General features: G+C 45.5%; 1 protein-coding gene across 1 annotated transcript; it reads left to right on the forward strand.

Annotated features, from left to right (window-relative positions):
• The first annotated feature begins 1696 nt into the window (after positions 1–1696).
• On the forward strand, positions 1697–14261 carry MFAP5 (microfibril associated protein 5). The gene is made up of 10 exons (XM_041460613.1): positions 1697–1717; positions 1833–1974; positions 2363–2425; positions 5070–5117; positions 5984–6010; positions 8256–8291; positions 9062–9097; positions 9815–9902; positions 10752–10825; positions 11412–14261. Exons 1-10 carry the CDS (start codon positions 1712–1714, stop codon positions 11528–11530), a joined length of 639 nt encoding a protein of 212 aa, XP_041316547.1. The 5' UTR covers positions 1697–1711; the 3' UTR covers positions 11531–14261.
• The last annotated feature ends 372 nt before the right edge of the window (positions 14262–14633 follow it).

Below are 14633 nucleotides of genomic sequence, written 5' to 3' on the forward strand. Positions count from 1 at the left end.
GGTATGTCAACACATTGGTAGACAAAAACATTTGGAATCAATGAAAATTTCCAAATAAATGTGTTGAAAACTTACCAGGCCTTCAGGATGTTTTAGTTAGCCTCTTAAGCAGGAACAGCTCAAATGACAACACAGAGGCACAGAGAAAAACAAAAGCCAAAACAAGGTGTGTGGAAAATTGTCCAAACATACTGCTATGTGGACTTCCAATAAAAGCCAAGGATCTGAGAAGATTCCTCAAACTGGTGTGTGGGTATAACTTCTATCACATCCTTCTGTTTGTTTAATGACCTCTTGAGCATTTCCAATGGACTCAGTTTTAGCCAGTCCAGCCAGTCCCTGAAAGTGGTGTCTTGCTCCAGTGAAACAGAGGAATGGTGGTTGGGTTCAGAGAGCTGCTCTGGTGAGCAGGGAAATGCTTAGCTTTCCCCAGCCCCTCTGCACCTCTTCTGGTATTGTCCACCACTCGTGCATCCTCCAGGAGTCTTGGGAGGACCACAAATAAGAAGGAACAGTAGTTTTCCTCTTGAGCTCTGCCAAAAACAATGTTCAACCACTCTCAGGTAAGAAGTGGTGGCTTCAGCTGTGTCATGTGTGGGCAACGTGGGTCTCACATGGCAGGGAGGACATAGTGAGCATTTCCTTAGTAACTGTGTATAAGGCATTGTAGGATTTGCTTTTCAGTTTGCAATTAGTTGAGAACAAATGGGGTTACCAAGCTACCAGGATGAGCCTTAGGGGACACTTTTCCTTACCAGGTTTCTGTCTTTTATTGCTGTATGAAGTAGGGAGTTGGGATCATTTCCTAGCCTTCTCTTTGGCTCCAGGTCTGAGATTGTGTCTTGAAGTTCATCCAGTGCCTCCTCAAACCCAACAGAGTTGTTACAGAAGCAGTAAAGGGAAAAGAAGGCAGTGAAAGCAACAGGAGGACGTTGGATCCGGGGGCTGTTGGAGGAAGAGTTAGGGGAGGGTGGCTATTCCAGTGGGACTTGTGGGGCTTGCACCTCCGTCAGTCATAAAACGCACTGTGCTTGGAGGCACAGGGGAGTCAGGAGGATGGCAGTGAAGGTCAGGATTGGTCATCTTCCTTCTCAGTTTGTGTCTCTCTCATTTTCCTACTTTTTAATATTTTTCCGCTTTTTAAAAATATTTTTTCTTCTTTTTTTTTTTATTTATTGCCTGCCGTTCTCAGGCCAGCACGGCAGCGGCGCTGCAGGACGGGCCCCGTGGCCGGTACCTGTTCCCGTTCCTTGTGCTCCCTGCCCGCCACCAGCCTGGTCCAGTGGGAAGCCCAGTCCCTCCATCCCGCCGGGAAGCGCCAGCGAGGCAGCGGGGTGCTGTGACCGCTGTCGCTGCCCGCCCATATCCTCCCATCTCCCATCCTCCTGCCGGCCCCGGCCCCGCAGGGCGGGGAGCCGCGGGCAGCGCCCGGCCGCGTCCTGCGGGAGAACGGGATGCGGGCCCCGCAGTGTCCCTGTGCCACAGGCAGCCAGGGAAACGGGGAGGAGGAACGGAGCGCTGGGGTGGGGAGTGGCGGCAGCTGAGACGGGAAACGTGGCTAGAGGTAGCGGCCTGAGGAGAAGCCGGGCTGCATAGAAGGGCAGGACGAAACGGGACACCAGTGTGCAACGCAGCCCCAAGAATCCGTCCCTGGTGCTGGGCCATCCTGGGGGAATGGGAGGAGCCCTTTCGGAGGACAATAAACTCTGGAATGAGGGTGTGGGCTGCTGCTCCTCGCTCCCCCCCTCATTCCACATGCATGATGATACCATATCCCTCCATCTCGCTGGCTTCTTGGGGTTTTTTTTCTTTTTTTTTTTCTCTTTTCCCAGAAATTGTATTTTGAAGACAACCAAAATGAGAACGTGTTCTGGGTGTGGCTGCATGTGATTTACCCAATAGCCAAAGTGGGGGGGCGCCGAAGGGGAAAAACAGAGCGTCTGCTGCTGAAGGGAGTGGAAGCTGAGGGCTGCAGTAAGTGATGGGGACCCTGTCTTTTTTCAGTGCTTCTCGAAATAACTGAAAAGTAGAAGAGAATGGAGGGAGAGAACGTGGGGGAAACTTTTCCTTGCATGCTGAGGGGGTGTGGTGCAGGGCTTAGCCATCTAAATGGGAAAAGAGATGGGGACTGGGGAAAGGAGGTGTAAAAGAGGAACAAAGCAGGTGGTGTTATAAATTCAGTCCAGAATGTTTCAGAAATACCTGGAAAACTGGCCACATGAGGAGGGAGACAGGAGGGAGGCTGGGAAGACCAAATGGTCTTGAGAGGAAAATGGGTACAACAAGCAAAGTTTCTGAGGTGTAGGGGAGGGTATACCGGTTCCTGCCTTAGCTTTCCTCTGTTCTCTCCTCCACTCCACAGGGATGAAGACCTCTGGAACCTGTATACTGTTTTGTGTCTTAACACTCTTCTTGTCCCCAGCCGGTGAGTCCTTATGCCCAGGGGAAGGATTTCTTCCCCATCTGGGCCCCGTGGAGTTTCCTATACAGAATAATGTGCAACGATCTAAGGACAAAGACAAAGATGTGTAGAGGGGTAGTGAAGGGGGAAGGGCTGAACAGGAAAGGCAAGGTGGATATAGGATTGTAAGGAGAAAATTAGGAACTGGAAACAGTTTCCCATCTGTGACACTCTCCAATAAGTACTGGGAGTCACAAGAGACAGAGGTCCACAGCTTCTACTGCAGGTATGTTATAGTAAGCAAAACTTCCAGATCAAGCTGAGAAGGAGGGTTAGGTGTGCTTTGTGCTTACTGCTGTACCACCTGTGTGTGCATGATCTGCAGGGCATTTCCCAGAGCTCTGCAAAATTTGTTCTGTCACAGTTGTGACACGTTTGCTGTCACTAGCAGTTCCTGCTGGAATGACATCATTCCAAGCCACTCAGCTGCTGGGAGGTTTTGTAGTATTTGTACAGCTGTTTTGAGAAACCTCACCTCTGTAGTTCAGACAATTTTCTGCTTTTGGTGGTTGTTGTTATTCTGTTTTGTGTCTCCATTGCTTTGTTTGCTTGGAGATACTTTGGCAAAAATTCCGATCAAATTTGTTTTTTTTTAAAAAAAGCCCAACAACAACGAAAAGACTAAAACAAGAGGGCAGCATCAGACATTATAGTCAGAAGACTCAGACAGATGTGAAAGATTAATTTCAGTGAATGGACAAAGCTTTGTCCAGGAAAGACTGTATCACTTTCAAACTAGGTTATTTCAATACCCTCCTTGATCCTCCCCTCATGCTGAAACCTGATTCTGTTCCAAATAGCACTTTTTCCTTTAAAGATGCACAATAAACAATGTCATGTTTATGACTGTGAAGCAGGGAGGTGAGGCATCCAAGAGATGATCTTATAGCTGGACTACAATTTGAAAGAGGAAAAAAAAAAGGCTGTGGGTTTTATTTTGCATGAAGGAAGCCTGAAAGGAATATTTCTTATATTTGAATATTTTGCTTGAGCGCTTCTCTTTGGGTTTGTTTAACTTGGAAAATAACAGGAATCACCAGCTGGTGTCTCATTGTTTCTTTTGATTTTGGGTAAGATACAGATTTGGTGAGTTAAGGTTGCAGTTCTAGATCTTAAGGATGAATTTACTGCAGCTTAGACAAGGAAGTAGAGTTGTTTATAAGGCTTATTTATTGGGTACCATAGTAATCATAAATTGAAGTGATTGAAGGTGGGATAAGAAAATCACCCTTTTTGTGTCCTCGCCTCATATGCAGAGATTTCACTTCACTTCTGTCCTTTTGTTTTAGAATTGGACTGGTTTTCTATTCAACCCCTAGGGGAAAAGAAGATTCGTAATAGCTGACTTTTCAAAGTTAGAAAAGGGGGAGGAGCCACCCTGTCTTTTGTACACATCTCTTCAAATCCAGCACTGCTGGCTTCTGCAGTGGTTTCAGGATTTTCATCCTTCCTTTTGCATCAGTAACAAATGAGAAAGTGCTCAACACCATTTTCTTCCCTACTTGTTACAATTAAGAGATTAGCCAGAACAGGGGAAGTTTTGGGCTGTATTAAATTGTGTACTTAAGTTATTATGCATGTCTGGCTCTCCCTGGGTTAATCGCCAGCAGCTGGCAGCTGGGTGGGGAAGAGAATATCAGGGTCCAGCAACTCCTGTAATGCTGTAGAGCAGGATTATGTAGGGGTCCCAAGAGACCCTCTGCGGCCTGCAAGTAACTGCCCTTGGAATGTGGAAGAACTATGACAAAAACTCCAGACCTGATCGTTTTTACCCACACAGTGCTCCCACTAAGAGCAGAAAGCTGCAGGCTGAGGTCGCAGGACGTAGCGGGATGTACTGATTGTTGGGCTGGTCATGCACACATCCCTGCAGTGCCCCAGATCACTGGCTTTTTCCTGCCAACTCCTTCCTTCATCCCACCCCAGTTATGCAGACATTTCCCTCGTCTGTGGCTAGCAGGAAATATTTTCCTATTCCTGGCTGCTGTAAGGAAGCTGGTCTGTCACCCTTTATATTTAAACAAACAAACAGTCTAGCCCAGCTTCAATTCCTTCCATGCAGCATGCACAGCCAAACCTTCATCATTCCCCTTCTCCAGTTCACCCAGAGGCTGAGAAGGGAAAGATTCTTTGCTCTGTGCTCCATACCCAGGCTGGATGATTTACCTAAGGAGCTACAAAACCTGCGGTCTGCTTTTTACTGTACCAATGACTCAATCCGTGCCCCCAGGCGAATAATTTCCATGACTCAGTTTCCTCTTTAATAAAATAGAGATAGGGATTTTGCTCAGCCTCCAGAGCAGGGAGGCTACGTGGATTTTTTTTTCCAAAATGAATCAAAAGAGGTTTCAGAAGGGCAAAGTCTGGAGGTATTTACTAACTTGTCCCTGTGCCTAGCCATTGCCCCTGGTGGAAGCAGCAGGGATAAGATCAGGACCCGCTGTATCCACGAGCATTTAAACAGCAAGTGGAGGCTGAGGCTGAGTGGAGAGCATTTCTCCCTTCAACAAAGGGCAGTGGTGTCTCCTGGATAAACATTAAAATTTCACAAAGCCTACAGACTATAAAAATCTGTCTTTCGTCACGCCCCTCTCTTCTTCTCTTGCAGACTGGTTTCCATGGATGGTCAATGGGCAAGAACTGGAAAGTGCAACTGGTAAGTATTACAGGCATGTTAATGTGCTGAAGATTGCTCATGTGACCCAGCTGTCCTGTGGAGTTACAGCCTGTTTATTAGAAAATACTGTTCTGTGTTTCTTTGCCTCTGACATTGTGAGCTTACCTTTCAGTGAAGATTAAACAAGCTCTCTAAGACAACCTGCTAAGTGTTACGCGCTCTTTACAAATAATTCTCTAGTGCAGGGGTCCTGAACACTTAGCTGAAGGGTACAAAGTTATGTTCACAGTCAAGGGTTGTAGGAGGTCCACAAAAGCTGGTACATCTTCAACCACGAGATGCTTGGGGAACTCTACTGCTGCTCAGAAAAATCCTAAAGGAAATTGTGCACAAATGGCATTGTGCTAGAGTAGTGAGGCCGTTGGGAAAGGATAGTGACTGATATTACTGGCTGTGTTGGGGGTGAATTAATTTATCCCTCTGGACCTTAATCCATTTTTGCCACATGGTAAGACAAAATGAATGTACATTTACTTCATGCTTCAGCACCAAAAAGGACCACAAGGGCCTGCCTTTTCTTCAAACCTTAAGTCCCAGGCTAAGCCTGCAGACATCTCCCAGCTATGATCCTATGATATGCAATATCTGCAGTTTCCCAGAAAAGTATTCAGCTATGAGGGTTGATAAAACGTGCACAAAGAAATCCAGTCCCAGGCCAGCCACCAGGAAGGGGAGTGGATACGGGTGGGTTGAGGGTACTGTGTTTGATTGTGTGTTTGCTGGGTTGGATCCCACTGTCTCATGAGCCTATGATGGCAGGAGAGGTAATTCAAGCTGGCTCTGGCTGGCTGTGTAAGGGACCATAAAGTAAAGAAAAGCTTTTTCAAGGACATTCTCTTTTCCAGGTGGAGTTACCCCTGACAGCAGCTCTGGTAAGCTCCAATCTCTTGGCATCTTCATGCTTCTTTTTCCCTTTTCACCACTGCTGCCCACACAGTCGCAGAAATTACCCATTATGCCCAGAAACTCCTCGTCCCACTTCTGATGTGCAGCAATGTTCTTCCAGCACTTACGGCTGTCTGGGAGTCCTTTTTGTGCTCCATGCAGGGAGATGAATTTAGGGTGACTTAATGGTCTGTTCTCCAAGGAAATACTAATCTCACTTCATATAACAAGGCTCCCTGAAGATGTTCCATTGGAGGAAGCCATGAGTTTAAATCTCACACATCCTTGGCTTCCAGAGAAGGTGGCAGGAACAAACAGACTAAATGATGAGGGTGAGAAATTGGACAGGTTCAAACTGGGACACAGGCTGTGTGTGTGTGTCTGCTGACTGGTAGCAGATGTGCTTCCGTTCCCAGGAGACAGAGGTGCCAAAAATCCCCTGAAAGTAGTAGAGCAAACCCTGAGCATTGTTGGAGTGAGGAAGTGGAAATTCTGTTATTTCGGTACTGTCTGCCCCACCGTGCCTGCAGCTGTGTCACAGGGGGGCAGCAAAATGTCTGAGAAGGGAAGGGTAGATGGAGGACTTGGAAGATGAGCACTTAGAGCACACAGTGCATGTCCTTAGAGAGCAGAGATGGCCCCAGGAGCAGGACACAGAGCTGATGGAAGTGTAGGCAATTCCAACAATGGGCAATGGAAGAAAAGAGAGGCTCAAGAAGGAGCCTCCCCACTTTTTCCAACCCCACTCTGAGTTCAAATCTGTCACCACTGGCCTTGGGAATGGTTTGTCTCTCTGCTGGAGCAGTCTCCCAAACACATCCCTCTGAGCGTGGTAAAGACCAGGCAGGACAGGGAGAGGGAGAACACATGTGGTCGATGCTATGGGTCAGAGAGAGGCAGCTATGCATGGCTATTTTTGGGGAGTGTGCTCTGAGTGTATGGGAACTCATCTGGGAGCGATGTCTTGTTCTCTAGAACACCAGCTCCACAGTTTGTCCTCTGCCCTGACTCTGCTCATCAGCTGGCTGCAATATTTGTTGTGGGTCAGACTGCCATGAGACTGAGTTGAGGCCAGCTGGAAATATAATTAGGATAATTGAAAACTGCAGATGAGTCGAGGGGCCAGATAGGAATATAATTGAGATAGTAAAAGACTGCATATTTTAGTTAAGATCTTAAATAAGTTAAAGAGTTAAGTTATAAATGTGGCTAGCAAGAATCATGTACTCTAGTTAAAGTGTGGCAAAGATATCCGGAAGTAAAGCTAGGAGTGACAGGGGATAGATAGAGTATTGTAGAAGGGCAGAAACCATAAAAATAACTGGCCTCTAAGAATAATCAAACAAGAGAGGCTTGGACAGTGACCAGCAGGTCAAAAAGTCCTGCCAGATGGATACAGGTGAAGAGTTCACCATAAGGAAGATGCCTTTCTTCCTCCCATATGCTCACTCCCTTATTTCAAAATCCCACTGACCCAATTAAGAGGATACAATTGCCCAGCCATAATAGATATTCAGCTAATTACAATATGAAACAGGGAGGTAATGATTATGTATTAGGCATCCATAGAAACCACGTGAATATATAAACCTTTCTTAGATAAACAGGGAGCTGGAGTCTGTGACTCCTCCTCGCACATACCTTTAGAAATTATTCCACATGTAATAAATACCCTTCTTTTCAACTTTAATTAGTTGAAGAGTCGTTTTTCTGTGCTTCAAGACAACACTGGAAGAGGAAAGTGGAAGCACAGTATTGTGTCTAGAAGATGTATGATTTCGTGGTTGGGATGGGAGGTGAAAGCTGTGTTCAGCATATGAGGCCTGACAATCTGTAGGAAGGTAGAGAGCACTTAGTGTCCAGACCAAACTGGTGGTGACTGACCTACATCTAAAGGTTAAAAGACTAAAAGTGAAGCCTTTACAGCAAACTGGGGCTTCAAAATGCTCTACTATTGAGGGATCAAGAAAAACTCTTCACAAAGGATGTGCCATTGGGACCCATCTTTGCTCTTGCAGCATCCTATCAGCTCTAGCACACCCAGCATATTTGCAGGGAAAGCCTGCAGGTACTCTGGCAAATCAGATAATAAAAACAGCACAATCAGCATTGCCTATGAACCAGATGTGAGATGGCTACTAGTCAGGACTGGTAAACCATCAGCAGAACACTGGCAGGAGGGAAGAGACTGTAAGCTCAAATTAAGATCTTCCAGTACATCTCTTTTTCCAGGTGCAGCTGCCACACCACCTGTGCTTCTTCCTCCTGGTGAGTTTATTCTCAGTTTGCAGCCACATGTTGTGGACCCTCCTTTCCTCTCCTCACACAGTCCCTTACACAGCTGGAATCCTGCCTTCTCTGAGTGCCCCTAAGCCCCACACTCAAAAGATTCATTCTCTTTAACACACATGTTTTGTCTATGCTTCTGGCTAATACTATGGCACCTGAGCAGAAGTCCTCTGTAATTGCTCATAAGAACTTGCACCTGGCAGTCAGTTTTCTGAATTCCTTTCCAGTTTTTTACTGGGTAAATTATAAAATGTACTGGTTTGCTGTGGTACAGATTACTTTATCAGGGGGAGTAACAAACCAACCTCTTTTTGACCTCTTGTCATGGACATTAAAGAGCCAGTGGTGTTGGGGTGCTGTTTCTTAAAGGTGTGTGTCACTGTTCCTTATGAAGGGCAGTCACAAAGTCCTTCACCTCTTGACTCGATAAAGGGTAATTACAGCAGCTAAAGAAATTTACCTGACCTTTTAAGTCAGAATGTCCTTACAGTGTAATTTTGAACAGTGGTGGTAATGCTTTATGGGAAAGCTTAGGCAAATTTTTTGCATTGTTGACTGCATAGCTGGCACTAGACTCACATTGGATTTGTACCTTATGGTTTCATGTCAGTAACAATGAAATCTTTTTCCACATTAGAAATTACAATGGAAGGCTCTTGAAAGAGTTTTCTAGATATTTGTTTTGATTAAGCTGATTTCTAGGAAGGAATCATGGTAACTAACTAACTTTGCAACCCTCTGTCTTCCAGTTCAGTCTGACAGCGAAACGACAACGGCTTCATCAGGTGTGTTTTAAGTTTGCTGCCTGCACCCTCTCCCAGACCCACTTTCACCCACCCTATTAGCTCTCCAGAGAGGTTCTGGCTGGGCACAGAGTTCTGTCACCTGGAAAATTGCTTTAAATTGTTTCTTGAGTTAGAAGTACCGGAGAGTGATGGTAGTGGAAGCTGAAGTCTTCTCCTGGATGGCATACCTGGGAAGGGAGGAGCTGGCAGATCAGCAGACCAGATACAATGGATCAATATTGTGTCAGTGTCAGTGGCCAAGACCTGGCATTTCAGAACAACATGCAAGAAAATCCATTGTAGTTAGTTACAGGGTTGATCAGAAAAGAAAGGAACTAGATTTGTGTCCTGAAATATGATAATTGCACATCTATTAGAAACTCACGTCTTAAATATGCAACTAAAATTTACATTTTGTTTATATGTGTCTGTCCCCTTTACAACATGTGCCTTCTGTATTCTGGGTGTCCAGTGGGCTTGGTTTGAGTTTTAACTTTCCCTTCTTTTGTCTTGCAAAGCAAGGGGATCAGAAATAGCTGCACTATTTTCCTCTTCTCTAGACCAGCCCCATCTCTCACATGAGAGTGACAATAGAGGCTGGGGTCCTTCCCTAGAAGCCTGGAGGACTGTACCTAATGATTAGATTATATCTGTGCCTGAATGAGTGCACCTGGCCATGATGCTGGGTTGCACCTCCGTGTCTGTGTGTGTTCTCAGACTGCCGTGAGGAAAAGTTCCCTTGCACACGCCTCTACTCTGTTCACAAGCCAGTAAAGCAGTGTATCAGCTACCTCTGTGTTACAAGGTAAGAAACCAGCAGTCCCTAAGAAAAGCACTAGAAACTGCCCAGAAATTGTGTGTCCGGTTCAGCAATTGTTCCCTTTGAAAACTAGAGGTTTTCTCTGGGAACCTATTGGTGAGATGAATCCTATCCCCAGAGTGTCCTTTTAGGGTAATTATTTAAAAGAGAACAATGGCTTCACTCTGTGCAGCACTAAGGAGCTGTAATGTGCCCATAGTTAAGGTATTTGGTCATTTATAGGGCCATGAAAATGATCAGAGGTATGGAGCACCTCTCCTACAGACAGGCTGAAAGAGCTGGAATTATTCAGCTTGGAGAAGAGAAGGCTTCAGAGAGACCTCATTGCAGCCTGCAGTACCTAAAGGGGGCTTATTAAACAGAGGGAGAACAACGTTTTACATGGGCAAATAGCAATAAGACAAGGGGGAATGGTTTTAAACTGAAAGAAGAGAGATTTAGGTTTGTTGTCAGGAAGAAATTCTTTACTCAGAGGTCGGGGATGCACTGGTACAGATTGCCCAGGGAAGTTGTCAATGCTCCATCTTTAGGAGTGTTCAAGTCAAAGTCCTTGAGCAACCTGATCCAGTGGGTGACATCCCTTCCCAAGGAAGTGAGTTTGGAACTAGGTGATCTTCAAGGTCCCTTCCAACCCAAGCCTTTCTATGATTCTAAGATTTCATGAAGTCTTTGCAAAGATTCCTTTGCTATTGAGCAGCCTTATTATTGGCAAAGAAATCATAAAAAATTAGGATTTGCCTGCTCACTAGTGAATATACATATTTATTCCCTGTTCCCCTTTTTTGTTTCTTTGTGTCCCTGTGCTTTCTGCTGCTGATCCCGGTGATCCCGCAGTGTGCGTCGCATGTACGTAATAAACAAGGAGGTGTGCACTCGCATTGTCTGCAAGGAGAACGAGGTCATGCAAGGTGAGTGCTATCACAGGCCAGCCTAGAAGGATAGCTGCAGCCATCTGATAGAGTCTCCAGGCTAACTAGTTGGCTTAGACCCTGATCCACATGCAGTAGCCTCCCTGGACTTTGAAAGAGTTCTGATGCAATGCAGTCTTGGACATAATACACATGTCATGATAAAAAAACTGGGAAGTAGATACTGTGCTATTAAAAAATATGATAGCTCTCTATTCCTCGATCTTGATCATGGTCTAGTAGTCCCAGACACACCCTTACTCAAAGTTGTACTCCTTTGAGGTTAAAGAGTAAATATCACTATTTCTGTTCATGAATAGAAGCAGGATCCAGTCTAGATTTTTTTATGCATGCTTTGTTGCAGCAAATACAAGTGGTTTTAATATGCAATGTACATGCATAAAGCCAGAAGGAAATTCATAAAAGCCTAAGGACTTGCTTTGCTTGCCTCATGTACATAAGGATTGAGCAGTTTCAACAGTTTCTGTAGATGCAGTGAAGGATGTACCTCTAACTATTCTGCTGGTGAAGGATTTGAAGGAAGCTTTGATTATCTGTCAACCTGTGTGTGTCTGCTTGTCTTCAGATGAGATCTGTCGCCAGCTGGCTGGCCTTCCTCCTCGACGTCTCCGCCGATCCGGGCAGCCCCTGCCTCTGCCTTGCAGACAGCTCCTGGAGCAGCAGCGCAGGCCTGATGCTCTGTGAGCTACCAACATAGGAGAGGAAAAGAAGAGAGAGAGGAGAAGTCATCATCCACTACCTACAGTCCAAGACAAGTGCTTCTTGTTTGTGATTCCCCCATTATTTCCTTGCTTCTGTGCCTTCTTCTACATCCTCTTGTTCAGGTGCTGCAGGGCACAGAGTACCCTCTCTGCCAGTCTGTCATGGTAGCTGTTGTCATCTTTATAATCTGTTACTGAGGACAGGGGACTCTCCCCTCTTTTCTCTCACACTCTGCCTGGCATGCTGTGAGCTGCTCATTTCCCAGAGGTCCTTATAAATGTGCTGCACCTTCTCTTGCTTTGCCCCTGGAGAGAGCCAGAAATGGGGACAGGATGAAGTCCTCCCCAATGGTACAGATGCCTTAAGCTGCATCTCATCTCACCTTCATGCCCTGGGACTACTGCCCTAGATTTCTTGCCTGGCATCAGCATGAGCTCGGATGTGGTTGGTCAGCCTGAGCCTCTCTGATTCTCCCAAGCCACCGAGTTTGTTGTGTGATAGCACATTCTCCTCCTTGTGTCTGCTGGCCTCAGGGAAGTGATAGAGCTGGGAGATGAGCTGTCCTGAACCCAAGGCACCCTTCCCTGGGTGGCAACAGATCATTTATAACTACCTCTGGGAAGTTTTTGTCTCAAGCCCATTGCCTCCTTCACACACATCTCCTACCAAAAGGAAAAAATCTGGATTTAGTATGGCATTATATTTTTCTCAAAAAGATTATGTTGGATCAGAGTGCTGCCTCTTCTACTCCTCCTCTCCTCTCCCCTGTTCTTGTCCCTCCCTTCCCACTGAAGACATCTCTTGATGCCCATTCCAGGCAAGTTTCAGGGAGCAGTAATTACAGCTGCCTCCACTCCTAAGCCCAAGAAAGCCCATGAAGAACCTGTGTGACCTGACATTACTGAGACCTTGCAATTAATTATCTTGTCTTGGTGTCTTGGTCTGGCTACCTCCACACTCTCCAGTTACTGTGCCTGCTTTCAATCTCCAGTTGAGTTCCTACCTCCTGACCTGGAAGCTCCTGCACAAAGCAGGAAGGAGTTGCAAATTGGAATCGGATGTGGGAGGAGAATCATTATCTGGGATTGCTGTTTACCTGGGACCTGGGATTTTCCAGCATAATCTCTGACTGTGCTGACCTGCACAGAGCCAGGTGCTGATGGGGAAGGTAAACCTATCTGCAGGTATAAGTGCTTATACAGGCCAGCCTGGGCAGAAGAATTCACTGTGGCAGCACTGGATGCCTGGTCTGCTCAAGGAATTTGTTTTCTAGGTATATGGAGAACATTTCCAGGTATATGGGCAGTTTTTGTGATGAGACCAGATAGGGTAAGTGGGGAAGAGCAGTCTGAATTGTATTAATCACTCCATGTGACTCTTAGTGGCATGATTTTGTGGGGCACCAGAGGATCAGCAAGACCTAGGACCTCTCTGTTATTCCCAAGTACCTAAAAGCCAATTTGCTGGATTTGGCATTCACTCCCCTCACATCGTCTGCTGAACCCTTCAGTCTTGCAGGAGCACTGCCCTGTTGCACAGAGCCAGGGTCACACAGTATTGGGGACAGTTTGCTGCACAGAGGCAGATGTCTCAGAAAAAGAGCAGAAACAATTAGTGTGGGACCATCTCGCCAGGACCTGCATTTCTGCTGTATGCGGCAAGAAGATGGTCACACCCTCCCTGTGGGGGAAGACACCCTGTGCAGACAGATTCCACATAAGGTCAAAATTAGCCCTAGATGGGCTAAATCTCTCTATATTTATCCAATGTACAGGAGAAAGAATTCCAAATCATGCAATGACTAGAATTTTGTCCTACATATAGGAGCACTGCGCTGCTACTCAGAGGATGATGCTCCTCTGGAGTACTCCAGGCTCATGAGACTAGGAATGAAGGAGGGATTTCTTTGTACTGAGAGGGTGCACATTTCTGTGGAGAGGAGGGTATTGAGAGCTTGATCTCAAAGACATTCAAGCCACTAGCCACTACTGGCTTCCATGCCACAGGGATACTTGTGAAAATTGCCTGTGTGGAGGAAGGTAGGATGGAGATGGATCTTGGAAATTGGACTGGGTCAAGTCTGCTCTCTGTATTTAGAGGTGAATATTCATCACTATAGATACATAACTGGGTAACATAGCTACTGTACAACATATAGGAATTTAACTTTCATACAGGTTGGGAAGTGGTTAGAAACCTTTCTGTTGCTTGCTTTCAGCAGGGACAGGAAGAGGTGCTCCTGTCCAGGAGAACACTGTTTTAATACTAAAGTTTATATAATCCATATTAAAAGAAAATTTATTTCCTGTTATTCTTGGCAACTCTCCTGTGTTTGGGTTTATTTGTCCCTTGCTGTATTTCCTCCACATTTGTGGGGAGACTTGATTCCATATCAAATCTATCATCTGGAACGTTTTACTCCCTGCTAGCCTAGTCCTCTGCTGTCACCCTCCTCTCACTCATGAATCACAAGTCTTCCTGGGAACTCTTTTTTTTTTTTTTTTCCTAGAGAAACATAACATTTTCTCCAGCATTTTTTTACCATGGATACCTGTGCTAGATTTTCCTGACAATTGTTAGCTGCTGAACACAGAGATAACTCCTCCCAGCCCATGAAATTTGGGTGGAGGACCATCTTTTTACTGTGCATAAGCCTTGACTTTCTGGTGGAGAATTAACATCTCCAAATAAAATGGCAAGATGACTGAAATAAGAGAAAAGCTGTAATAAATATCATATAAGCAGAGAAGAACTTTTTCACTACAACCATTTAACTCAATAATGGGAATATCTGAGAGACCACTTTGAAAATTACACATCTATGTCAGAAGGATTAGGAAAATTTGCTTTTCATTGATTTTCTGACCTTTTCATAGTTTCATCAAGCATTGACTGTACATCATATTTTGGTTGAAAAGGTGAAGCACTCAGACATGGGGGACTCTGAGCAGTATCTTCATGTGCAAGCAGTCAAGTCTGCATTTAGATGGTATTTCTAGAACAAAAGTGGCTGTGGGCCAAATTGCCCATTAAGCTGCCTCTGAGAGTGCCCCATAGATCTTCAGGACTAAACCACACAATGCAG

The sequence above is a fragment of the Pyrgilauda ruficollis genome, unplaced genomic scaffold (assembly GCF_017590135.1).
Source record: "Pyrgilauda ruficollis isolate IOZ18807 unplaced genomic scaffold, ASM1759013v1 scaffold146, whole genome shotgun sequence".
In the NCBI taxonomy this organism is placed as follows: domain Eukaryota; kingdom Metazoa; phylum Chordata; class Aves; order Passeriformes; family Passeridae; genus Pyrgilauda; species Pyrgilauda ruficollis.